Source organism: Athene cunicularia (assembly GCF_003259725.1).
Source record: "Athene cunicularia isolate RWA chromosome 1 unlocalized genomic scaffold, athCun1 chr1_part1, whole genome shotgun sequence".
NCBI lineage: Eukaryota > Metazoa > Chordata > Aves > Strigiformes > Strigidae > Athene > Athene cunicularia.
In genome coordinates, this window is record NW_020799091.1 from 127635802 (window position 1) to 127660817 (window position 25016).

General features: G+C 42.6%; 2 protein-coding genes across 2 annotated transcripts in view; both read left to right on the forward strand.

The window, feature by feature from the left end:
• The first annotated feature begins 209 nt into the window (after window positions 1–209).
• LOC113479405 (olfactory receptor 10AC1) lies at window positions 210–1235 on the forward strand. Its single transcript, XM_026847290.1, is given in 3 exon segments — window positions 210–442; window positions 444–1153; window positions 1156–1235. Coding segments are annotated over 3 exon segments (1023 nt in total).
• Window positions 1236–9614: 8379 nt separating this feature from the next.
• The window catches only part of EPHA1 (EPH receptor A1), a 39037-nt gene continuing 23635 nt past the window's right edge, over window positions 9615–25016 (forward strand). The window contains exons 1-2 of the mRNA XM_026852195.1: window positions 9615–10010; window positions 13063–13130. Coding sequence (XP_026707996.1) covers window positions 9914–10010; window positions 13063–13130 — 165 coding nt within the window. The 5' untranslated portion in view covers window positions 9615–9913. The remainder of the gene's footprint in view (window positions 10011–13062; window positions 13131–25016) is intronic.

Genomic DNA, 25016 nt, shown 5'->3' on the forward strand with positions numbered 1-25016 from the left:
CTTGGTGGTTGTGAGAATATGAGTCTGAGAGTGTGTCGAATGTAACTGAGTGAGATCAGTTTTGTTTTTAAATGAAAGTACCTTCCTGACCCCAAAATGAGCTTTACTCCACTGGTTCTTACAGTACTGCAACATTGTTTCCTATACAGAATTGATTGCCAGGCATCAGGTCAAAGTCAACTGTCTCCCTTCTGTTTCTCTCCCTGTAGATGCCATGTGAAGGCTGCATGGAGAGGGACAATAAGAGCACTGGTGCAACCATGGAGTTCCTCCTTCTAGGCTTCTCCGAGCTTCTTGGCTTCTCTGAGCTTCTCCGTCTGCGGGTCCTCCTCTTCCTTATCTTTCTCATTATCCATTTGATCACATTGGCAGGGAATATGATGATCTTCATGGCAGTAGTTACGGAGCCTTCCCATCCTCCCATGCTTTTCTTCCTCTGTCAGCTCTGTCATCGAGCTCTGCTATACCTTAGTCATTGTCCCTAAAACACTCCTCAGCCTGATAATGGTGGATGGCAGAACCATCTCTTTCATAGGCTGTGCTGCACAGATCCACCTTTTCATGGCACTTGGTGGGACTGAATGCTTCCTCCTGGTAGCTATGTCGTATGACTGCTATGTTGCCATCTGTCAGCCACTTCACTACATAGCTGTGATGAGTGAGGAGTTCTGCCTCAGGCTGGCTGTGGCGTACTGTCTGGGAGGCTTTGCTGTTGCCCTGCGGTTGACAGTGGCTGTTTTCTGCTTACCTTACTGCCAGTTGCGTCATATCAACCATTTCTTCTGTGATGTCCCCGCTGTGCTACACCTGGCCTGTACACAGAGTTACACCCCTGAGCTGCCTTTGTTGGCTGCCTGTGTGCTCCTCCTGCTGCTCCCCTTCCTCCTAATCCTGACCTCATATGTTTGCATTGCTGCTGCTTTGTTACATGTCACCTCCTCCGTGGGAAGGTGCAAGGCCTTTTCCACCTGCATTTCACACTTGGCCATCACCTTGCTACACTATGGATGTGCCACCTTCATATACATTCGTCCTAAGACCAGTTACTCACCAGCTCGAGACAAGATGGTATGTCTGGTCTACACCAACATCACTCCATTACTGCATTCCCTCATTTACAGCCTGAGGAACAAGGAAATCAGAGGGGTCCTCAGGAAATGTTGAGGAGGAAGAAAACAGCTCAGCTGAACTGGGGTACTACCAGAGCTGTGATATGTGTGTGTGGTAAATTTTAGTAGAACAAATGTCTGCTTGTTGGAAAACAGCCCCATAATCATGTTAGGACCAGATTCTCTGTAGACTTCACTATGGCAAATATGCAGGCAGAACTCAAAATGCATCAATTCACTTATGACAAAAAAATCTCTGCTAAAACAAACAAGCAAACAAAAAGTCTCTAACATAACACTTTACCTAAAGGGAAATGCTTTAATGACTTGTGAGGAAGAAGAGCTTTGATCAATTCGTGGTCTCACTTCTGTGATCACATACACATGCTTACATTCATGATCATCTCAGCATAACCAAAAGATCAACACAAAATTATTTAAAGCTGCTGTACTGGTTTCATTATTTTTCTAACAAGATGAAAGTAGAAACTGGGAAGTCAATAAAAAATTTTAGACTGGTAAGTTTATCTGCACAAAAAATCTGAAGAGGGTTATTAGAAAGTTAGAAGAAAGCCCATGCCTAGAAAGAAATGGAAATTAAGCTGTGGTCTTCTCCAAATTCAGCGGAAGGCTGCACTCCAGCATCCCATCACAAATGGAAAGATCATTAGTGTAAACTCATCTTACTTTGAATTATTCTAGATAATCAAAATGAAAGTGCCATCAATTTGTCAAGAGTATGACTTTTCTACACCTCTTTTTCAGGAAGCAGTCTTTCCTTTTATAGGGAGATACTTTAGGTTTGGATTGTACCTATGGCAACATAAAGGCTAAGATACTGGTATCATGTGACTTTTATCAGGAAAGACTGTATCATATAAATAGGGATGCCTGAGGAGTGCTGAAATCTATCATCTTAAGATGAATCAACTGCTACAGTTATTTGTAATTTCTTTAGCAAAACCAGTGAGAGTTACAGCACATGCTGGACTGCAGCAGACCTAAGAGTCTGAAAGGTGCAAAGCCGTGTTATTCTGTGTGTTTCCTACATGAAGGTGGAACAGGATGATTCAGACAAATTAGAGAAGATCAGTTTTGAACAGGGTGGAAAGAAGCAACTTCATTATTTTATTTAATGTTTCCATCCTCCATGGTTCCTTAAAGTTCCAAACAGACCCTAGGATTCAGAACCCACCTCTTACATATCAAATTGTTGAGAAAAAATTAAAAGGCTTGCTTCTGTTTCTCTGCCTAATGTAAAGGAATTTCAGCACCTCAGCTGTCCTCAGCTTTCTCCCTTGGCAGACTGAGAGAGAAGAATGAGATTTGCTTTCTCTGGGCTACAATAATTAAAAATTATGGTAGGTGGATTTGACTAAAATAAAAAATTGGCACTGTAACTAAGGAAGTTAACTTGGAGCCATCTGACAAAAGAGAAATGTGGAATTTAGAACTCACATTAAAAGCTGTCTTCAAGTTGACAGTCTAGCCAGTCTAAAACATTGACGCAGAATATTGGCTCTCATGTCAATGAATACCTAATTACTGCTGTGAGCAAAGGTTTAGCTGCATTATTTAAAATTATCAAAGTTGTAGTGAACATTTTAATCACCTGCCAGGTCTTCTAAAAATGAAGAGGTGAGGGTCTCAATGAAAGCACATTACTTACTAACAGAGAAACACTTTAGGAGTACACTAGAGAAGTACTTTGAATCAAATATTATTAAATAACTGTAATGAGCATAGGACAAAAGTGATGCATCAATTCCAAGTCCTGTCAAGACAAATCAGGCTTTGAAGTTAATCCTGCTGCAAGCAGTGGGCTGGATAGAGACCAATAGAGGTCCCTTCTGAAATTAGTAGGATTTTACAGCAGAGGTTTCTAATCTGCCTTCTAAGAGGTATTGATATGTTGGAGAATGGCTTGCAAAACAAGGTCATGGATCTGTGCAGGAGCTGATTACAGCCATCTGATGTAAACAAAGGAAAAAAAAAACCCAGGGTACAGTTATGCTAACAAGGAAGGAGATTCAGGGCACAGTTATGCTAACAAGGACTGTTATGATAACAAAGGGAGAAACTGAGGTACACAGCAGCCTTGATTATGATGGTAAACAACCTTTGGGAACAAAACAAGCCAGAAGAAGGAGGATGTTGTGACATACTTGAAATACCACAAGGGGCTGGGATATTAAAATGTAACCTTTTAGATGTATCCAATAGATTTATGATTAGTGTGCATAATTATAGTTAGTGCTTATATAAGGTGTGATTTCTTTCAATAAGGTTGAAGCTTGCTTTATCATTCACATTGAATCGATTGCTTGCTTCCTCTGTCCACCTCATTGATATTCTCACCTGGCAATAAAACTAAGGGACAGAAAGACATGAGGTTTTTAATACTGATCAAAACCTTGGTAGAGGCCCTTATGTGTTTCTGGCAGCTGCGGACATGGGATAGTACAGATATAACTGTCATCTGCTGCTAGCTGTGAGAAGATAGCAGGGCTGTGTCTTGAACTAGAGATGTTCCTCATGAACAGCTGCTGCTGAGAGGCACCTTGGCAGACCACACAGTAAGGACATGGATGATGCCTTTGGGAGGGATAACATGACTGAAACAACAGCCAGGCTAGACTCCTAGCTCTTCAGTTCTGAGATACATGTGAGAAGCACAACAAGCAGTGTAGGCTTTCTGCAAAGACACTATCTCCACCCAATGTCCTTGCAGAGTGAGGAGATATCCCAGAGCCCAAGACTATCCCCCATCCTATCTCCACCAGGATTCCCACATCCATTCACAGCACCCTCAGCCTCTCTCCTGTGCCCGTCTGTGTTGAGTGCTTTGCTGTATAGATCTATAGAGCAGACTCAGGGATGAGAATGGCAAGGCACACGCTTATGAGGTAAGAGCAGCAATAGTAGGTGAGAGATGTCAGAATCACTTTCTTTTTAAATGTTATCTTTCAATTTCCAGGAGCTGTCTGAGGTCTCTTTTCCACCTACCCCCATTCAACTTTACAAGTAGCTGTTTCAGTCCTGTTGACCCAGCAACATCCCTGATGTAGGGCATGAGCACGGAAAAAATGTAAGATAATTTATAACTCCTTTTCAGAACTTCACAGGGAACAGCAGGATCCAGAGAAGCTGTGCTGTTAGACAAGTGCGTATTACACCTCCAACCAAAGATGGATAGAGCAAGGCTCTTTCCATGGGCATCATAACTGTTTGAGTGGGTAGGGTCTCAAGACCCCCCAGTGTATGAATACAGTTGGCATCCACGTTCCACAAAGGGTCCTGTCCTTTCTTGGAAGAAGAATGCCTTCATTCCCAAATTTGCAGAGGCCTGACACGTTATGAAGTTTTCCAGTGAAACCAGCTAAGACATCTCTAAGAATCCCTTCATGGTTTACATAGCCACAAAGCCAGAGTATTCATCCTTGTAATTACTTTTGTAAAGGCTGCCCTGAGCTAGGCACTGGATCTTAATCAGTGGTTGAGCACTAGAGACCAACCTGTAAGAGCTCAACCTGTAAGGCCTGTAAGATCACATCAGTGCTGTTCATATGCTCAGAAATGAAGAGAGTTTGGAGGATGATGGCAGAGATGTCGAATAACATTCAGGGTACTTGAGGTCCAGTATCTTGAATGGTACATACCATTCAAAGAGGTACCTTCACTCAAGGAGATACTTCAAGGTCGTATCTTGAGTGATACCTACCAGTGACAATGAAATCTCCTTTTCAGTGTAGAGAAACCAATGAAAGCTGCTTTTTTTTTTTTTCCTTCCCACACTGTCATGTTTTTTCTATCAATCCACATAAGACATTTCCTAAAAATTGTTCCTATGAATAATCAATTTCCTAAAAGAATTAAATGCACTTGCATAAAAAATATTTCCTTATTTTTCTAGGAGTCTAAATACAAGGTTACTATGGGGATGCTTTTCTGTTATGGGTTAGGGAAGTGGAAATTCTCCTGAAAGTACAATTTTAAGAGCATCGAAGCTGTTTCACTGTATTCACCTACTCTTAACAAGTCATGTTATCACAGTCTATTCGTTTTGGCTTACATGGAAAGTGAGTTCACCAGCCTCCTTTCTTTTGGATTCTTTAAAATCTTAGAAAACCTGCAGAAAGTCCTATATTTACCCAAATAGCTTCTTTTGTCCTTTGATCTGAAGCAGAACAAAATCATCAAGGGGAAATTAATACAGCTATTTACAACAATGGAGTTGTAGCCAGTGAAAATGGATGTGGGGATAGGATAAAACTTAGAAAGCAGACTTTAATAACATGAGGGTGAAAAACTGTCAAAGATGGTGATTTGCTTTATTGAGAAAAGGCCCCTGTTTTCCTTATATTTATCATTCAACATGCCAAGGGCAATAGCCATATTGGCTTTACAATGATAAAAAATATAATGTTATAGAGGTTTCTCTTGGAGATATTTATGGATAGAAGATTTACAGAAGAAGAGAGATGAGTCCTTTCTGAGACTTTTGTGCCATTATATGAAATTACTTACCCATAAAAAAAATCTGATAGGATCCTATATGTTATGAAAAATAAAGTTCACACTGCTATAAACAGACTAATGAAGAAACATGCTTAAATATTCTGCACATTCCCCCAGAATCAAAAATTTCTAGAGTCTACAAGCTTTTTATTTTCCAGCTGGGTTGTTCCCACTGGTATGCCATCTCTGTTAGGTGGAAAATACATACGGGAAGCTGCCCTCTTGTTTTTACTGAAGCCCAAGTAAGGAGCTGTCTATATTCCTGCTGTCAAGAAGGCATGATTGTTCATCTATTGGTGATGAACAGAATCAGAAAAATTAAGGTGGGGCTACTAGAGGTCTTTAGTCCAAATACCTACTCACTGCAGGGTTAACACCAAAGCTGTGTCAGGTTGCTCAGGGCCTTCTTCAGGCAAATCCTGTGCATCTCCAAGGATGTTTCTTTCTGGATATGTGAGGAGGAGTGGTGGAGTGTCTCCTGATTCTACTGGGAATGAAAACCCAGATCTACACCCTCTCCCTATCAGCTTCATTTATTCTCTCACATATGTTATTCGTCTCAGGAGACAAAGATCACCAGCTTAACTACTTGTGCAGTGAAGTCCTCAGTCCCTAAACTAGGGGTCAGCACTTTGTGAATAAGAGGAGACACTTGTGCTCCTTTGTAGGCATTTAAATTATCTGTTTAAAATAAAGTCTGAGTTTCTGAATGAAAAAAGTCCATGTACAGAACTAATTTAACAGCTTAAACCACTAGATGGTGGGAGTCGGTTTTCTGCAGGAAGACTGTCTGAAGTTAGTTGTTTGCAATACTCTGAGATAATTTCTGGTGGAGTAGAGCCAGGAAATTTTCCAGGATAAAAAAGAAAACTAGAATATTAAACTGTTGTGAAGGTGAGAGTAAGATTGAGACCATAAATGCTCTACAGGAAATGAAACATTGAAACAGAGCTCCTCTATGCTTGACAGAGCTGCCATAGGTCTTGCTTAGATTTGCAGAGATAGTGAATAAAAGGAGTGACTCAGAGGCCACAGAAGAAGGGCAAGTTCCTCCTTTAGACTGAAGTGGGGCTTGTTGCCTTGGGGCTTGTGATTCGGGCCCCTGGGAACTCTACACATCTATGTTACTATAACACCTTACTGAAAGGCAGTTCAAGATGCACAGATTCAAGGTATCAATACCAAAGGGATGCTTCGATAGATTGAGAAGTAATAACTAGTGAGTAATTCCAGAGATTGTTTCTAGACTCAGTTTCATTCAGTTTCATTCATCATCTAGAAGGACATTTAACAGTGGTGAAACTTCTAAAATGTGAAAAGCAGCAAACACAGTAAACAATTTATAAGGAACATATTAAGAGTTCTGTCTGAACTGCAGTTCAAAAGAAGTACAGCCCAACACAGCCTTGGGAGAGCCCTTTGACTGTCCCAACAGTACATCAAGACCTGGTGCATACCATTCCTCCTCACTTCTCTCACCACAAGCACACATATCTGTAGGAGGAATGCTCAGGTGTGTTGTGTAGTGATATTTTCCAGCTAGATACCTAATCTCGGCAATACATGAAACAGGATACTGGGAAATGGAAGGAAAAAATATGCCCTGTAATTCAGAAATACTCAGAGAGATTAGAAACACAGGGTGAGATTCAACTCAAAGACGTGCTGAGAGTGAGTTTAAAAGATGCAGTTACCATCTTACCATCAAAACACACGCCAGAGATGGGAAGCTCACTGAGAAGCCATGACAGTGAAAAGGTTGTGTAGGTATAAAACATAGATTATGATTGTAAAGAAAAAGATTTTTTGAAATTGTTATTTAAGATATTTTTTTTTTTTACTAGACAGTCAGGGTTTTGTCCAACGGTTTACAGAGACAAAATCCAATCTTGTGATGCACAAGCAAAAGTATCCTGTCAACGAAATAGCAGAATTGTATGAATAATTCACACATAGTACTCCACTGTACTGGGTACAACATCTGTGTAGATACCCTCTTTTTCTGTTTGGATCTGCATTTTGGTGCAGAGGACACCTGGCCAAGCAATGCAGTAGGGCTTTTACGGGTATCACTAAAGTTCCAGGCATTTGGGGTTTTCTACATTTCTTGCTTTCACTTGTTTATAGATTTTATGCAGATCTTCATCTTGCCATAACATTAGCTTGGATTTTGTTTGACTACGATTGTACACATTCTGACTGGGAGCTACAGTAGGTGAACTCCATTCTACAAAATAACAAAGCAGAACATAAAATTTCTGATCACCGTCATCTGGAATATCTTAATTTCTGATGTTCATCAGCCTACACTAACAAAGGGGAGAAAAAGAAAGTAAATATTTTGTAGGCCATTTTCTCCAGTAAACCCTAGTAAGTCTGTTCCTGCCTGTTCCAAATAGCTTAAATCAAATGTCCTGAGTATCTGCCCACTAATGAAATAGAGACAGAGCATCCCCAGGTTCTTCACTCCAGAGCTTTGGTACTTCTGAGATACAAACTCGGTGAGTTCTGGGGAACCAAATGTAAGGCTGCAGCACTGATTTTCTTTGCCTCAGGAATGATGTGAGCTCCTGAGCTGCCCTAGAGCCTTACCCTCCAGTTGCAAATGGTTCTTTCCCATGTCATGTCTATGAAGGCCTTGCCTATGTTTTCTCATCACAAAGAAGAAGTTTAGCTCTGGGTCCATCTGTCCCACTGCTACATCATAGACTGAAGAAGGCACAGTATTGTACAAATGAAGACTAAAGTGGATACATTCCACTAGTGCAAACTCAAGGTATGGAATGGAGACCTTATACTGGTGCTGCAGTAGGAGTCATTCAAACGTGTGGGCATAAAAATTTGAGACTTAGCACCACAGACTGAGAAAGAGCACTTTAGATAGCATTAAACTGGAATATATTTAAGATGCAGCTATTCTGAGTGATGTTAATATGAATTATTTGTACTGATATTTTACTTCATGGGACATGTACAAGGGAAAGCTCAGTATTTTAACCATTTATTCTTAGATTTCTCTTGCCTGTGTTCAAACTCCTCAGGATAGATTTTGGTTTTCCAGGATGTATGGTTAAGTACCACAGAACTCACTGAAAGATTTAGATGCAAGGGACCTCAGGAGGTCTGTAGTCCCAACCCCTGCTCACAGCAGGGCTGACTCCAGAGGTAGTTAAGTTGCTCACTGCTGTGTCCTGGTGAGTCTGGAACATCTCCAAGGGTGCAGATCCCCTCAACTTCTCTAGGCAACCTGACAAAGTCCTTTCTTTAGCCTTCCTTGGGAAGAAGGAGGAAGAGAGCAGGAGGAATGCAGCCTTACAGCAAGTGGAGGAATAATGCCATCTGTATTTTAGGGAGGGGGGTGTAATATCTGTGTATGGGTAGGAGTAACATCCTTGATGAATGGCAGAAGAGATACAACTGAAGCAAGTTCTTTTATATTTATGTCCCTCAAGGAGACTAAAAGTTTCATGAGTTCTTCCTACACAGAGAGACAGTTCCTCTCCCATGATTTTTTAATTGAAAAGCAGGCACATTCCATCGATGCTGAGGAGCTTACTGAAAGAAAACCAGCAATTCTGCTGTTATAAAGTGGCATGGCTATTGCTCTGTGACATGCTGTCACAGCCTGGGGAACAGAATGGGCTGCTGCCGCTGTGTACAGATGGATTTGCTAAATATCTACTGCAAGGACGGCTCAGCCACATTATCACAGGAAGAAGAGAACCGAACAGCCGAACAGCCTCTTAACACTGTTTCTGGGCTGTTTTAATCTCTAAAAGTTACAAGTGCACCCTTGGGGGAGGAGGGTTTGGGGTTCAGGGCGGCAACCGGGTGGCAATGAGGAGCGGGTACGGTGGCAAGGGCTGCCCGGGAGGTGGCAATGAGGAGCGGGGACGGTGGCGAGGGCTGCCCAGGAGGTGGCAACCGGGAGCCTCTTCCAGGACTGGAGCAAAGGTGGAGGGAGGCTCCCAGGAAAAAGGTGTCTGCCTTTAAGGTGGGTTTATTTGCCTGCCAGATGGGAAGTCTGTGACCAGCCCCTTTAAAACAGGTAAAGGCAGTAAGGCTTCTCCACCCACTCGCCTTCCTTGATCTTTCATCATAAGTGTGGGCCAGGCAGGGAGGTTGTGCAATGTGTGCAACTCCAGACGGGAGGCAGCGGGAGAGGTTCATGCACTGCGAGCCCGAGCCGAGGCGCGGAGGCCTGAGCCCAGGCGCAGAGGCCTGAGCCGCGGCCTGAGCCGGGAGCGCGGGCAGGGACTGGGAGCCAGCCCCGCTCTCCGGCCAGCATGGAGCTGAGGACCTGGGGCAGCAGCAGGATGGAGCTCTCACTCGGGCTCCTTCTCTTTTGGGCTCTCCTTCCTCCCGAGGTCTCTGGGAAAGAAGGTAAGCGTGACCTGCTGGTCCCTCTGCGTGGAGGGTTGGGCTCGGGCGGGCAGGCCGAGGGGGACCTCTTCAAGGGGCTGGGAACTGGCCCAGGCCAACACACGTGGGGCCCCGGAGGGAGCTGGAGAGGGACTGGGGTGTCTGGGGAGGGCAGGCGGGTGTGGGGGGATGAAGGCCAGGAGCAAACCCCATCCAGCTCTTGGTGGCTCAGTGAACTGAGTCCAGGTATGTTCTCCCCCTCCCTCTCCCAGTTGAAGCACAAATGCCTCAACATATCCAGTGATCCAAGAGAATTCTGCCTCTGTTTCCCTTAAACGCAAGCCTTGCAGATAACAAGTTTAAAAACAAACTCAGAAAGTTTCTCCCCCTCCCCTGCCCACATGCCTGCAGTTTTGTCACAAGTTCTCTTGGGGGTTAACCCTTGTGATCAAGAGGACAGTCGATTGTTTGGAGGTTTGGAAGGTGAGACAGTCTCCTTCACCTGCCACAGTGTTGGAAGGTAGAGCTGGGCTTTATAGTTTCTTCCACTTCTTCTCTTAGACTTCCTTGCTTGCCTTCTCTGTTCCACCTAGTCCCTTTTATTAGATGTAGTGTTCGTTTTTTCTTCCATCTTGGCAGTTGCACAGTAGTTATGAGACATCTGGGGAATGGGAACTTTTAATAGAGAGGTGAGGAAGAGTGTTCCTTCCTCCTGCAGTTAATTCCTGCCAGAGACTTCTAGTCTCTGTTTTGCACAGTGAGAGGTGTTGGGGCTTTTCCATCCTAAGGACAGCCCTGTCCTTTACTGCTCCAGGCTTTCGATCAAGAGGACTTAGTCAACTGGCAGTTCAGCCATGGGCTCTTCTCAGACTCTGCGAGTTCTGAGTGCTCTTTCAGCATGTTCTTGACAGGCAATGTGCAATTAGACATGCAGCTAGCAGACCTTGTGGAGAAGGCCTGTCTAGGTGAGAAGTAATATAAGGTAGTGCCACACAGGCTCTGGTTTCCATAAGTGTGTGTGTGACCAGTAATTGGCAGAAACACTCAGGGACTTCTCTGCCAGCTTCTCCCCTATCTGAACCATCTCATTTGAGCTGTGTCTTGATCTGACTCTTTCTTAACATGTCTGTCTGGGAACAGCTCATTTCTTATCTGAAGTCTTTCTTTTTTTTTGGGATGACCTCCTCCCCTGTGGCTTAGAGCCATGTGAGATTCCTAGCAGTGAGGCTGTGGACCAAAGAGCTAGTAGCCCTCAAGTACTTGTATTCCCTGTGCTCTTGTAGCCTTGCTGACTCATTCTTCCTTTCACTGGAGAATCCCTGTTGTGGGTTTCACTTTGAGAGGTACTTCTTGAAAATGGACTTTGCCCCTCCAGTGGGCAGTCAGCAGCTGAAGGAGCCACAGCTGACAGTTCAGTGGCATGGCACACAGGCTTTGGAAGGTTCCCATCCTGGCCACTTCTGAGTTCTTTTTCCATTGCTCTGCTAGAACTTGCCATTCAGCCCTTCTCACTTCCACATCACTGCTTCAGGCCTGAAGTGTGTGGGATAGATATTATCTGGGCGATGGTTCTGGAAGGACAGGCTACCTCACCCTGGGAGTTTTTGGAGCTAACAACACAACAGTATCTCAGAGAAATTGAGAACAGAAGGGAAGTGAGTGAGGAGCCTTGTCTGAAGAGGGAGTCTGTAGCTAGGAAGGTTTTGCCATATGATCACGCTCTGAATGTTGCGAACTTGCAAAACCTGGATTCCTGCTTTTCCCTTCTCCCAATCATGAAAGGGTGTTTCAGAGGTGAGAACACAGTGCAATTCCTCTTATCTCTGATTCTGGGCTCTCGGCCTGCTTCCTCATTCCACAGGACTCTTGCTGATCTGCACTTTACACTCTATTACTTATAGTTGGCAGACTATTTTGTAAAGCAGTCAGATGAGGGGGAGGAAATCTGGTTATTTAAATGTTATTTAAATATTTTCCCCCTCCTATCTTTCACCCTCAAATTCTTTTCTGAGATGTTTAGAGATGATCACTCTAAATACACCTACAGGAATCTAAAAGGGAATCCAAGGAATTTTTCCTGTTTCCTGTGTTCCCAAGCTGGGGCTGTGAGAGGTGCACTGAAACCAGTAGTAGTCTGGCAGCACTGGCAGACCCAAAGGCAGGCACGAAGCTGCACATCCAGCAGTACAGTTTATTCAAACTCCTCTTTATTCTCCCTGTTTGTCTCAGTGATACATTTTTAACTTCTCTTCAGATCAAGATGTGATGACAAAATTCTTTCCGGGCTAAAACCGAACATACTGATGAATTTCTCCGTTGTCACGTGGCTCCAGGAGCCAAGGCTTAACAGACATGCAAGGGCAGTTGTGCAAGAGGTGGCAGTGCTGTGCCCGGGATCCGTTATTCTCTTGCTGTCATGGCTAAAACAATGGGGGGGGGTGGTGGGGGTGGGATTTCTAGGCCCCTATCAGATCGTGGGCAGCCTGGGTCAGAGCTAGAGGGTTCAGCTGTTTGAGCAACTGATGTATGGCTTTTGGGAACTGTGACAATGGAAAGTCCCTTTGCAAATTCACACTGCGCTGTACTTTCTTCCTGTGTTTCAAGCACTACATAGTATCTCTAGGCGACACTGATTGATCTTTTGAGTTGATAATTTATTTGATTGCCTGCCTCTTAATCCATTTTGTCTGCTGCCATCCTGTTCCAAGGAAAGATGTGTTCAGCTGCTAATGCTGGGTTCCCCTTTCATCAGCCTCCCGTTCTCATTTTGGTGCGGAAAAATTTGTCTGGGTTGCATTTTTTAGATGTATGTGGGTATTACTTGAGAGGAGGGTGAAAGGGGAGGGGGCCTCATATATGAGGAAAACCTTCTAACTCCTGACTAGCTGTACTTTCTTGTATCTTCCTATCCTTACTCTAGTCATGCTTTTTGAAGGTAAAAGCTCACAAAGTATGTGGGGTTGAGATAGGAAGTGCAGGCTTTGTCTTCTGTGACAAAATGAGAGGATGAAGCCATTCCATGCGCCATATGAATTGAGTCACTGTTATTTTTTTTCTCCCTTCTGGTTTTCAGTGGATCTACTTGACACAAGCACTGCACAGGGTGAACTGGGCTGGCTTCCAGACCCTCCAGAAGTAGGGGTGAGTACACACGTTGAAGGAAGGGGAGCCACTGGGAGTACTAAATGATGGAAAAGCATAATCCAAGTTGAAATTTCACCCTGCTTCCCAAAATCGGGTTTCTGCAGCTCCACTCTCTCCTGGACATTGTATGCTTTGCAAGGCTCTCTCCCTTGCAGCCCCTTCACCTCTTCAGTCTCATCCACTAGCCAGCCAGCTGTTCGGGGACTGATGCCTCATTGACTTCCAGTAGCTCTCAGTGATTAAACATGTCCTTGAAATATATTGTTTCCATGAGGTAATAAAATCTAAAGGAGAAAAAGGAAAAAATCAAATCATCACCCAGTTTTTCATTATAATATGTTGCAGATACATCTATGTCTCATTGTCAGGGCAAACAGCCATGGCAGAAGTGTTTCTGTCTCCAAGTCTCTCAGGAATTTAGAATCTTTGTCTAAGATTGTTCTGTATTTTTTCCTCTTGAGTACTAAACTGGATGATTCAGTTACACATTTTTTAGCTCAGCAGCTGACTGAAGAAATAACTGTTAACTCATGGGTCAGCAGTCTTTCTTACTGGGCGGGCTACAAGGTTCTAGGACTTTACACCCAGCCTAAATGCTGTGTTTGTCCCACACACCTGATAATGAGATGTTTCCCTTTGTTTCGTGACTGTAAAATTAAATTGATGGAAGCGGTTCAAAATCTACTCCTGAAAACACTGCAAAATTGGACCCAAAAAGACATCTCAGCTACTTTTGTACTACTACAGCTATTTTGTATGAAGTACAGTGGAGTTGTAGCATAACAACCTACGCTAGCGAGGATAGTTTCCTTTGTAATAACAGGACTGTGGGAGTGGTGGAAGGAAGGCACAAAGAAAAGGGAATTCAGGGACTACATTGCAGTAGTTAGCAGGACGTATGTTAATACATAGTTCCAGTTCCTCATCCATGCTCTTGTCTTTCTAGCAAGCACCAAGCTCTCCTATGGAGAATAAGTCTTCACCCTTGCTGCTTATAGAGTAGACCTGGGTTTAGCCTGTTCCTAAATCATTTTCATAACCTTCCTCTGTAATGTGCTGTGGCTGGTTTGAATTCACCCCAGCCTCCTCCTCCTCCTGGTAGTCTTGCTGGATGAACTAGAGCCAAAGAGTGAGGTTCTGCTGTACTGGCATAACTGCATTTGTTTCATTAGTACAGCTGTTTTGGTTATTATTATTATTACACCCTACTCAAAAGAGGTGCCCTAGCGAGACATACATGTAGATCATGTTTTGCCCATTGTTCCCTTCATTGTCTCTATCAACCGTGTGGTAATTTTAATCCAATACTAGGCTCCAGGCATGTTCAGGATGAAATCTGCCTCTTGGAGAGTTTGGAAAAAAACACTGAAAAGTGCGTTCTGAAAATAATCTGACAGAAAGAAGATAAAACCTTTGTTACAGAACATCTGATCTTTGCACAGTAGGTTCGCAGCACTGCTAGGGGTTGGAATACCATTCTGCTCATGCTACATCTGCTTTTAAAAATATGTATATTTAAAATATAGTTGTTGTAACTGGGAACTGTAGAAGATGCTGGAAAACATGGCCTGAGAGCCAATCTAAACTAATAGATCAGGATACTGGTGACTGTTAAACTAACAAAGGATGAAGAATATATTAATTGACTTCTGATGAGCAACTCTTTTTCAGGAATTTGTCTAGTTATGTCATTTCCCAGTAACTGTTAGGTGGAAGACTGGCAAATTGCCATGAGCAAAAAAAAGAACAATGAGCGATACTCTTGGAATCAGAACTTTGAACAACTTTTTCTGAAACCATTTTTCCAAAATGAAGAAGTAAATATATTCAAATGAGAAATTAGATTAATTCAGAACAATTTTTGACACAAAAGAGCTAAGATAAATACTGAATCATCTGATTAGCTTGATTAGTAACAGGCTGGAAACATCTGAGCCGTATTGCATAGAGCTGAAGGGTATTTTTCATGTAGGTGCTACTTGCACTTAACTTCAGATGCCAGAGATCTCCCAAATGAGAGCTGGATTTGTGTCAATATGCTTATCATAGAATCATAGAATGGTTTGGGTTGGAAGGGGCCTTAAAGATCATTTAGTTCCAACCCTTTGCCATGGGCAGGGACATCTTCCACTAGACCAGGTTGCTCAAAGCCCTGTCCTACCTGGCCTTGAACACTGCCAGGGAGGGGGGAGCCACAGCCTCCCTGGGGAACCTGTGCCAGTGCCTCACCACCCTCACAGGGAATAATTTCTTTCTTATGTCTAATCTAAATCTTACCTCTTTCAGTTTAAAACCATTACCACTCATCCTATCCCTACACCCCCTGATCAAGAGTCCCTCCCCATCTTTCCTGTAGCCCCTTTAAGTACTGGGAGACCGCTCCAAATTGCCGCCAGAGCCTTCTTTTCTCCAGGCTGAACACCCCCAACTCTCTCAGCCTGTCCTCAAAAGGGAGGGGCTACAGCCCCCTGATCATCTTTGTGGCCTCCTCTGGTCCTGCTCGAGCAGGTCTGTGTCTTTCTGATGTTGGTGCCCCCAGAGCTGGACACAGCACTGCAGGGGGGGTCTCATGAGAGTGTAGCAGAGGGGCAGAAACCCCTCCCTCGCCCTGCTGGCCACACTGCTCTGGATGCAGCCCAGGACACGGTTGGCTTTCTGGGCTGCGAGTGCACATTTCTGGCTCATGTTTTCCATCCACTAATACCCCCAAGTCCTTCTCCTCAGGGCTGCTCTCAGCCCACTCCTCACCCAGCCTGTGTTTGTGCTTGGAATTGCCCTGACCCATGTTCAGGACCTTGCACTTGGCCTTGTTGAACTCCATGAGGTTTGCACAGTCCCACCTCTCCAGCCTGTCCAGGTCCCTCTGGATGGCCCATCCCTTCCCTCCACTGTGTCAGTCGCACCACACAGCTTGCTGTTTTCAGCAAACTGCTGAGCGTGCCTCGATCCCACTGTCCGTGTCTCCAGCAAAGATGTTAACACTGACCCCGATGCCAACCCCTGAGGAATGCCACTTGTCACTGCTCTCCACTTGGACATGGAGCCACTGACAACTCTTTGAATGCAACCATCCAGCTAATTCTTTATCCACTCTCCAATTTAGCAACAAGGATGTTGTGTGGGACATTGTCAGATGCTTTGCACAAGTCCAGGTAGATGATGTCACACAGAGGAGGAATTTGCTGTGAGGAATTTTATCTGGACAAGGTCTCCAAGGCACAGCCTGGAAGAGGTTGGATAATTCTGTGAAGGCAGAATTACACCTTTGTTTTGTTGTCACTTTTAGCCAGTGACAATGGATTAGGTGGCTTGCTGTGTGTGATTATTTCATGGTCAGACTTGGTCTGTATCCAGTTGTCCTGGTTCAGCTAGGATAGGATTAAGTTTCTCCCAAGCAGGGGGAAGGGCTCTCTAGCCAGGTTATTCATACCATGCTGACATCAGGTCCGGTGTGGCAGCGTGGGAAGCTTTCCTTTGTGGCTTTGGTCACGGGAAGCACGCACGGCAGGCTGGCTGTGTCCATTGTGGTATTTCTCTGTATATCTTTTGTCTTGTTTACTGTTATTACTGTTTATTGTTGTTATCATTGCTGCTGTTGTTGTTGAGATTGTTTATTACAGTTGTATTAAATTTCTCCTTATTTTAACCCAGGTTTTGTGCCCTACTTGTGTCCGAGGGTGGGGGAAGGACAATGGCAACATGGTATCTGGTCTTGGCAGGGCCTAAACCAGCACACTGGTATAGACAGTGCTTCTGTTAACACATGCTCAGTTTAAGAACACCAAGCTGAGTATCAGTCAGTTTTGGACAGCATGGGCTATTTTACTGGGAGTAAAATCTTGCCTAAGCTTAAAGGTAGTCTTTAAGTGAAAGTGTCTGTATTTTAAATAAAGTGTCTGTAGAGGTTTGCTAAAATGTTTGTGCTAGCTTGCTTTTTAGTAGCTGTTTAGAAAGGGTTTCACTCATTTTAGGCTACTATCAGAAACTAGGCCCTTAAAATGGCAGACTGTAGTTCCTGTAATCACTTTCTTATCTACCTTACCAACCCCACAACTCATCATCTAACAAATTTCTTGATAAATTTTTTGTCTTTGAAGTTTTGAGACAGCAATACCAGTTGGGCATGGGGAGAAGTATTACAGTACTAGTGGTAGATTCCCATCTTTTAACATATATTGGAGAGCTAATGATGATCACTTTGAAGGTGTCAGAAGTCCAGAATTTACTTGCTCTGACATTTCTTTTAAGGCTCCCCGTGCTGCACAGCCTGGCTACTTGAACTGATTTCAAAAATCACCAAAACTGTCCAAAAAAGGTCTTCTCAAATCCTATCATGAACATAGGGCAATGCTACTGGGCATACTAGCATTGCTTCTTGGCAGCTTGTAAAAGAAACGTGTAAAAAGTTATTTATCTCTGTCTTGCTTTCAAGTACAATTGCATCAGCTTTGAACAGATGGTGATGAGGAATCCTCTTGCATTTTACTTTTAATAGACAAGGCCCCGAGCCACCCAACCTTGCTTTGAAGTTAGCCTCACTGTGAGCAAAGGATTGGAGTAGAGACCCAAAGTTTCCCTTCCTACCTACATTTTTCTTTGTTTACATGATAAGTTTTGCATTGTTTGATCATTAACATTCTAAGCTTGAATTTTTAGCCCAGGCATAAAAGGTCCTTCCAGCTTTACTTGATTCAGTGTTTTGAACTCTGTAATATTTAATTCTATGGATCTGCTGTATCAGATTATGTAATCCTATGATACAATGTATTGGGCAATTCCAATATTTGTCTTTAGTTGCTATGATTATTTCACCCCCAGCTTGTGGGCCTGTCTTGAAATTTTCCTTTTGTCCACTGTTTCCAATTTCCTTTTTGTGTATGTGAATAGTATGCACAATCCAGTCATACTTTAATAAATATGACTACTCAGGTTCCTAGCCATTTGTATTGTAGGATGCTGCATACTGGGCTGCTCAGTATGACTTTCTGCCTCTATGCTGTTGTAACTTAAACACACTTTATTCCTTTTTAGTTGGTATGTTTTCTTGGAAGGCATGCTTTCACCAGTTCTACAGCTGTCTTTGCTTGTAGAAGTGTCCTTTTTCACAGTAACTATGTTTTTAAATTGAATATATGTTATTCCAGAAATCAGTTGAATTCTGCTGTTGCCACTAATTGCCAAATTGTGTCATATTTATTACATATTAAAGGTTCAGCGAGGTTCAGTTCTCAGCTGGTAGCTGGTTTACAGAGCTTGTTCTTCCCAAATTATATTCCTGCATGGATCATGGTATTCTTAAAGCATCCAGATGATTTTCTTAGTCTCCTTTCTAGGCTGCCATTGTTTTCAATCTCCTATGTCTGGAGGAGTGGAGGATATATTTTTTTTCCTGCCCATACTCTTGCTTGCTTTCTTCCACACATAACTTCAGTGTTGCTATCAGTGTCAAACTTTCTACTAGGTCTCCCAGTGTGCATGGCACCTGATCTGCGCAACTTTTCCAAAGTCTTCCTTCACACAGGACTGAGGCTGTGCATTTAATCCCAGTGATTTAATGTATCCCAGAGGCTATTCATAAATAGTCACTAATTGCAACTATTGTGGCTCCAAAAACACTTGAAAAACTTTGGAAATTACACAATTCTTGTGCAGTTCTGCAGGAGGTCTGATTATGAACACAGCAGCTATGTGAATGCAATTTGAGTAAGACATTGCTCAGTTTTTTGATGCTGTTATTTTCCTCTTAAATCCTAGGCATAGTACAAATTCTACTGAAACAAAAAGTTGACTCAACAGTCAGAATTGAGTTTAACTGTTCAGCAGGTATTCTTTATTCGCAGTGCTGGGCACCACTGGGGATTGCTCCACCACAACTGCCACATTTACTAACAAAACACTGACTAATATACACAAAAAGCATACATATACATCAGATTTCTTAGAAAAGGCAGTCTTATGCTCATGGGTTCTCAGAATTCATTTACATAGTCTGAGCATGTGTAGTAAAAACAGAGTGAGGGTCTTGTCCCTTCCTTAGGGGTCTACATAGCCTTTCTCACACTGTCCATTAGTGAACTTTAGGTTTCTCATGTCTGTATATGGTCATAGAGTTACCTCATCCATCCTTCAGCTCCCGTTTGTTCCAAGGAGGTTTGTTTAGACCAGCTTCCTGTCACTTATCTTGACACTGGCATCTTCTTAGACACTTGGTTTTTTAGGTTCCTGATATTAGAGATGTACTCAGGGAGTTTTTAAGACTGTCCAAGGTCTGTCTTATCTTTACTAGGCAAGGAATTAAAGGTTTCAAAACATCTTACAGATGGGTATTGACTACAGAGGGTAGTTAGGAAAAAGTATAAATGAAATTACATACATTGCAGTGAAGTACGGAAAAATAAAAGCTAGTAAAATACAAGTGATGTCTAACGTTAAAACTAAATGTCCTACTTTTACAGGTCCCTGCACATTAGCAATTTCAAGTATACTTGTAGAAACTTCACAACACTGCTCAATAATTTCTTTTAGGTAATAGATTAGATCAAGTGCCTGTGACCTGTCAAGCAACTGACCACATGATAATATTTACATGCCTTCAGGTTCTAGCGAGATGAGGTTGTGTTCCACCAGACTAAGAGGTCCCAGATGTTAATAACGGGTGATGGCTGGTTTCTGTTTCCACCACTTCTACTCAGACAGATAGGCCTGTTCATGAAGGAAATAGTGTTGAGGGCCACACAGCCCCCCGCAAGTGATTCCAGCACAGCACTCCTATTAAACCTGGCCAGTCCACTTAATCAGACCCAATCCACTTAATCTTGGTATTTCGCTTGCGTAGTCTTACCCTAAATGAGTCTCGGCCAGTCTGCTTTTGTAGCATCCAATGGTGGTGTGAAAAATAACCATGTGCATCTATTCCAACTGTTGGCAATGCATGTCCTTTAAGATCTAACTCAAAGGGATGTCATTGCCTCTGAACCTGGAATAGAGTGACAGTATATACTTCAGGCTGCTCTCAGTTTAAGTATCAGGCACAGGGGATTAGCTCTTCCAAGTGAACTGGGTTTTATAGAAATATGGGACAAATGCTTAGTAAGTCAATGACTACTGAAAGTGGGAACAACTCTGTGTTCAGGGTCATATCCTGACATGCCCTGCTGCTGTTAATATGCAGGCTGGTGGAGATGATAGTATCTTTATGATAGTCTGTTAAGTGAAAATTAGTTATTTTGTGTGGATTTGGGAGAGAAGGAAAAAAAAAAAGCTATGCATATCCATATACTTTACTGAGAGGGGGGAGGAAAAAAAGTGAGATGAGAGGAAGTAAAGTGTGAATATCTGCACCATAGGCCTGACTGCATGAGCCACCAACCAGGTGCCTAGGATGAAGTAACTGAAGTCACAGACCCAAGTAGCAATCTCAGCTAGTGCACTCAATGTTGTGGCCTGAAGGGCAGAAAAGACCATGTTCTGAGCCAAACAAAGATGCTTTACAACCATGACATTCATCACCATGGCTGCTCAGACACTACAGTGCTGACAGCACTGTTGCCTAGCAGCTTCAGGAAGCTGATTCACACTTTTTATAGCTGTTGAATGAAAGTGGACAAGGTTCACTGAACTTCCTTATCTCAACACAAAAGTCAGCTGGAGCTTTGAAATGAATCTGCCTATAGCATGATCCTCCAAGAAGACTTAACAGACTATTTAAAATTTAACCCCGCCCAACTTTTATTATTATAACCAACAAAAATACTGGTGAGTTTGCAGGCAGTCAGATTAGAAAGAAAAGGTTTTATGTTGTTTGCTGCCTGCTGTGTCCTTGCTGAATGGACCTATGCTTTGAAATGTAATTCTTACCATCTCAGAGGCAGAGCTGCAGAAAAATATGCCCATTGTCTCTGATTTCTTCAAAAGTTATTTCCATTGCTTTTAAGACCTAGTTTCAGGCTTCTCTATGCTTGACCTGGAGCCTTCCAGCTCCTCACTGTGACTTTCATGCTGCCACCTCCTGCAGCTTGTCTTCTCCAGGAAGGTTTGATCATCTCAAAGGCAGGGCACAATTATTCTGTCCCTGTGTGGGATTCCACCTGATACATCTTTAAAAGGAACCTATGCCAACAGAGCAAGTATTGCCCATTGCCATCAGACTCATTTCCAATATTCTCTGTACATACTGGAAGTATACTTGACACAACATACAAGACCGTAACTCACACCCTTTGCCTTGAAGAGAAAAAATTCACTTCCATTTACAATGGATCCTATGGAATATACAATGCAGTGCAAAAATAACATGAGATCTACCATTTGCTTTATTGGTAATATGATTTTAACCATGATTTACGAACTCTTAAGATGCACCATCTGATTTTCTACTCCTGTCCTTTTTGTAGTTATCAATATTGTTAGCAGATGTTAGCAAAATAGGTATATCCAAAACAAGTGTTCCAAAACAGCTGGGCTAGAGTATTATCATCCCTTACCTAGCAGCATCTGTTGTGACCAGAACAGTTTTCATGCAAGACCTTAATGTGGCCAGAGAGTTCAGAGAGTGAGCAGGCAGCAGAACCTTGGTTTGATAAACTTATGTAATCAATGCACTGGAACTCTGTGGCTCACACTGGCACCTTATCTTCTTATAAGAATCTGAGTACTAGTTAAATTGAAAGGAGATGGGTGGGATGGAGACCTATGTGCTAGTGCCCTCAAGGACAAGTAATTACATAATGCAGTTGCTCCTCCCTGAAAATAATCAATGGATCATTGTGGGGAAAAAAATATATTATCCCACCCTGAAAGATACTGTAGACAAGTAAACATGGCTTCTGTGTTCAGTTGTGTCAAAGACTCTGATGTGACGAAATCAAACTCCCCTGACCATTGCCAAATGATCAAAGAAATAAAAGCAGCCTCTTTGCTGTTTTTAGATCTAAAGTTATAGGACTCATGAAGTTAAGTGTCTAGATGTCACCACACTTCTATCATCATTGTCGTCTAAATTGTCTTCCACACCAGCAAAAGAACTTGCAACAGTATTGAGAAACTTTCAGTGAAGGGTCACAGAAATTTCATTCTGGAGTACTGCCAAAACACCACTGTGGTGCTGCTTCTTTTGACTGGCTGGTCTAGCTTTACCTACTGACAAATTTTTGTCAGATGTATTTTAGCTGAAGAGAAGCTGTTTATCATCACAGCAGGTACCAGCAGGATGTCTCTATAGTCACAGTCTTTCCTCAGAGGCACTATACTAAGAATGTAGTACATCCAAACCTGTAATGTACAACTGCCTTCAACTCTGAATTTATGCCAGGAAGGTTTTTTTGGTCATGGTAGCATGAAAATGCTACTATACAAAAGTCAAAGAGACTCCACAGGCAAAAGTGCTGCCGGGGGAAGGAGACAGAAAATGTTTGGTGGTGTGTGTTCTGCTAGGTGGTTTCAGATTTGGCATACCACTGATGTATTGTTGCTGTAAAAGATTGCTGTTTTGGGGCCCTGCGATTTTTCTTCAGGAAGAGATTTCATGGATGAAAGTAGCACTCTGAATTCTGTTGCAAACTGTATGGGGAAGAGATGCCCTTGCTAAGCACCTGTACACTGTACCTGGCGTGTAGTAATTTGGCCAGTCCTTTCATCTTAGTGTAACTCTGACACAAAGTTAAACAAGTTACTGGTTTTCAGTATATTAACTCCTAACTTTTCCATGGAGACATGCATCTTAGTTTAGTAACTTTAAGCCTATTGGCAAGATGCTTGCCTTGTTGTTGCCCTCTGTAAGTCTCTTAAAAGTATCACTGTGCCTTTTCCCAGGAGTCTGCAGGCCACAGATTGGAAGCCACTGTGCTAATTTAACGTGACAGCAAATGAAATACAGGTCACAGCAGGCAGGCTCTTATCTGAGAGGAGACAGGGCAAGTCCCTCACAAGCTGGAGCTGGAGCTGGCATTACTGTTGTGAGCTACATGCTCTTTTGATGCCCGTCTGAGCCTAAGCATTTGCAATACTGTCAGTGTCTGCTGCCTCTCCCACTGGTAGCCTACCTCTTTATTATCAAGGATGACATTTATATTTGTCATCATCAAAAGTTTGTGCTTTTTTTTTTTTTCCACATAAAACCCAGTCTAAACCCAAGCGACCACTTTATGATGCCTGTAGGGCCGGAGGCGGTAGCTCCAAGAAGATAAACGAACTGTTTCTGTTTCCATCTTATACCTTATGGCAGATGGATGGAGGAATCACAGATTGCCCTAAATGGGCTCCTTGACACAGACCTAACCTAGAGAAGTCTCACCTATAGAAAAAGCAGAGTAAGCCTTCCTTAGGCTTCAGAGCTTCAAACTGTATAATCAATTCAGAGTTGATCCAGGCAGATACTAAAAATGTTATAATCAGACAAAGCCAATTTTTATAAAAATATATATTTTTATTTGGGTTCAATCAATTTAGGGTGGGAAGCAATAGGCAAAGCAGTGCTGGGTGCATGGAGAGCCGCAGCTCTGCCACAAGCACACCGAGTTCCAAAAAGCAGGGTTTTTTATACTCTTGTGCCATTGTCTTTAACCAATCTCCTCCTGTCAGATAGTTGTCCTGTTCTTTTCCACTGGGTCTTTTGGGTTGCTGGGGTTGCATGTCCTCCTCCTATTGGGTCTTTTGAAAGTCTTGAAGCCTTGGTCTCCTGGCGCGCTTTTCTCCTATTTGATCTTTTAAAAGCCTCATGATCCCATCCTTTTGGCGGGCTTTTCTTCAAACAGCAGTTATGTGTCAGCTCTAGGTGGGGTTTCTGAGACACGGTTACATTGTTCCAATCTGAATGGCCCACTTTACATTTAATTGTTTAACTTTTACAGATCATTCAAGTGTACCTACCCACCTTGCCCAACCTAGCAAATTAGTTACAATAGTTTATTACAGCACCCACCTTGCTTAATTTAGCAAATTAGTTACCATAGTTTATTACAAAAGGTACCTTATCTTACCTTTGGATTTTTACTCACATGGCAGACCAAACCCATACTGTTTACTACAAATATCTACTGGTGCCCCTCCAGATTGCCATTCAACTAATTCTGAACTGCCTTCTTAAAGATAGCTCGTTTCCACCACTGCTTTCTTTATATTGAATTCAACTAGCAGTGGGAGGAAGGTTGACTTCCTTTTTCCTAAACTTGCAGTGATTTGAGGTTATTGACATAGTACTTCTGCTTTGAGGTTGTAATTCACTTAACACCAATTGCTGAGCTGGAATTATTTTGCTCTGTATTATACCACCACACCAAGACTTGCAAGAACAAATCTCTGGAACTAAGTGCCTGTGTTAGTGTGTGAGTTCCTGATAAGTACAGAATGCTCTTTTGTTCTCAAATATGATGGCTAAATCCTTAGACTTTTTTAGAAAAATTTACTAATTGATGGCCCTCTTACCGGCTCAATGCCCTGATGCATTGGCTTTTGTTTTCTTAGCAACATTTTAAGAATTCTACAGAAATTGCCTTCTGGTGACATTTGTCTGTGGTACTGCCTTAGGATAAACTGCTAATGGAAACTTGTCTAACTCTGGGTCTTCGAATGCAATTATGCCTTTCCCATCAGCTTGGTGGAGACAGACACCCATGGAAAAACATTTCTAAAAGCCAGTCCTAACACTGTCGGTTTCTTGAAAAAGCTACTTTGCTCTTATTCTCCTTTCTAACTTTTTTTCTTCTATTCTTATATACTTCACGATGTGTTGTAAATTCAGTTCTGTAGCATTTTTCAGAAGATTTTCCATGAAATAGTGCAAGAGGTGATTGATTGCCTCTTCTGGTTGATCAATTGAGATTGGTCAGTCTGTTTCTCTCTCTTGCTATCTCAAGTCCTTTGATCTCTAGTAAATGAAATAAATGT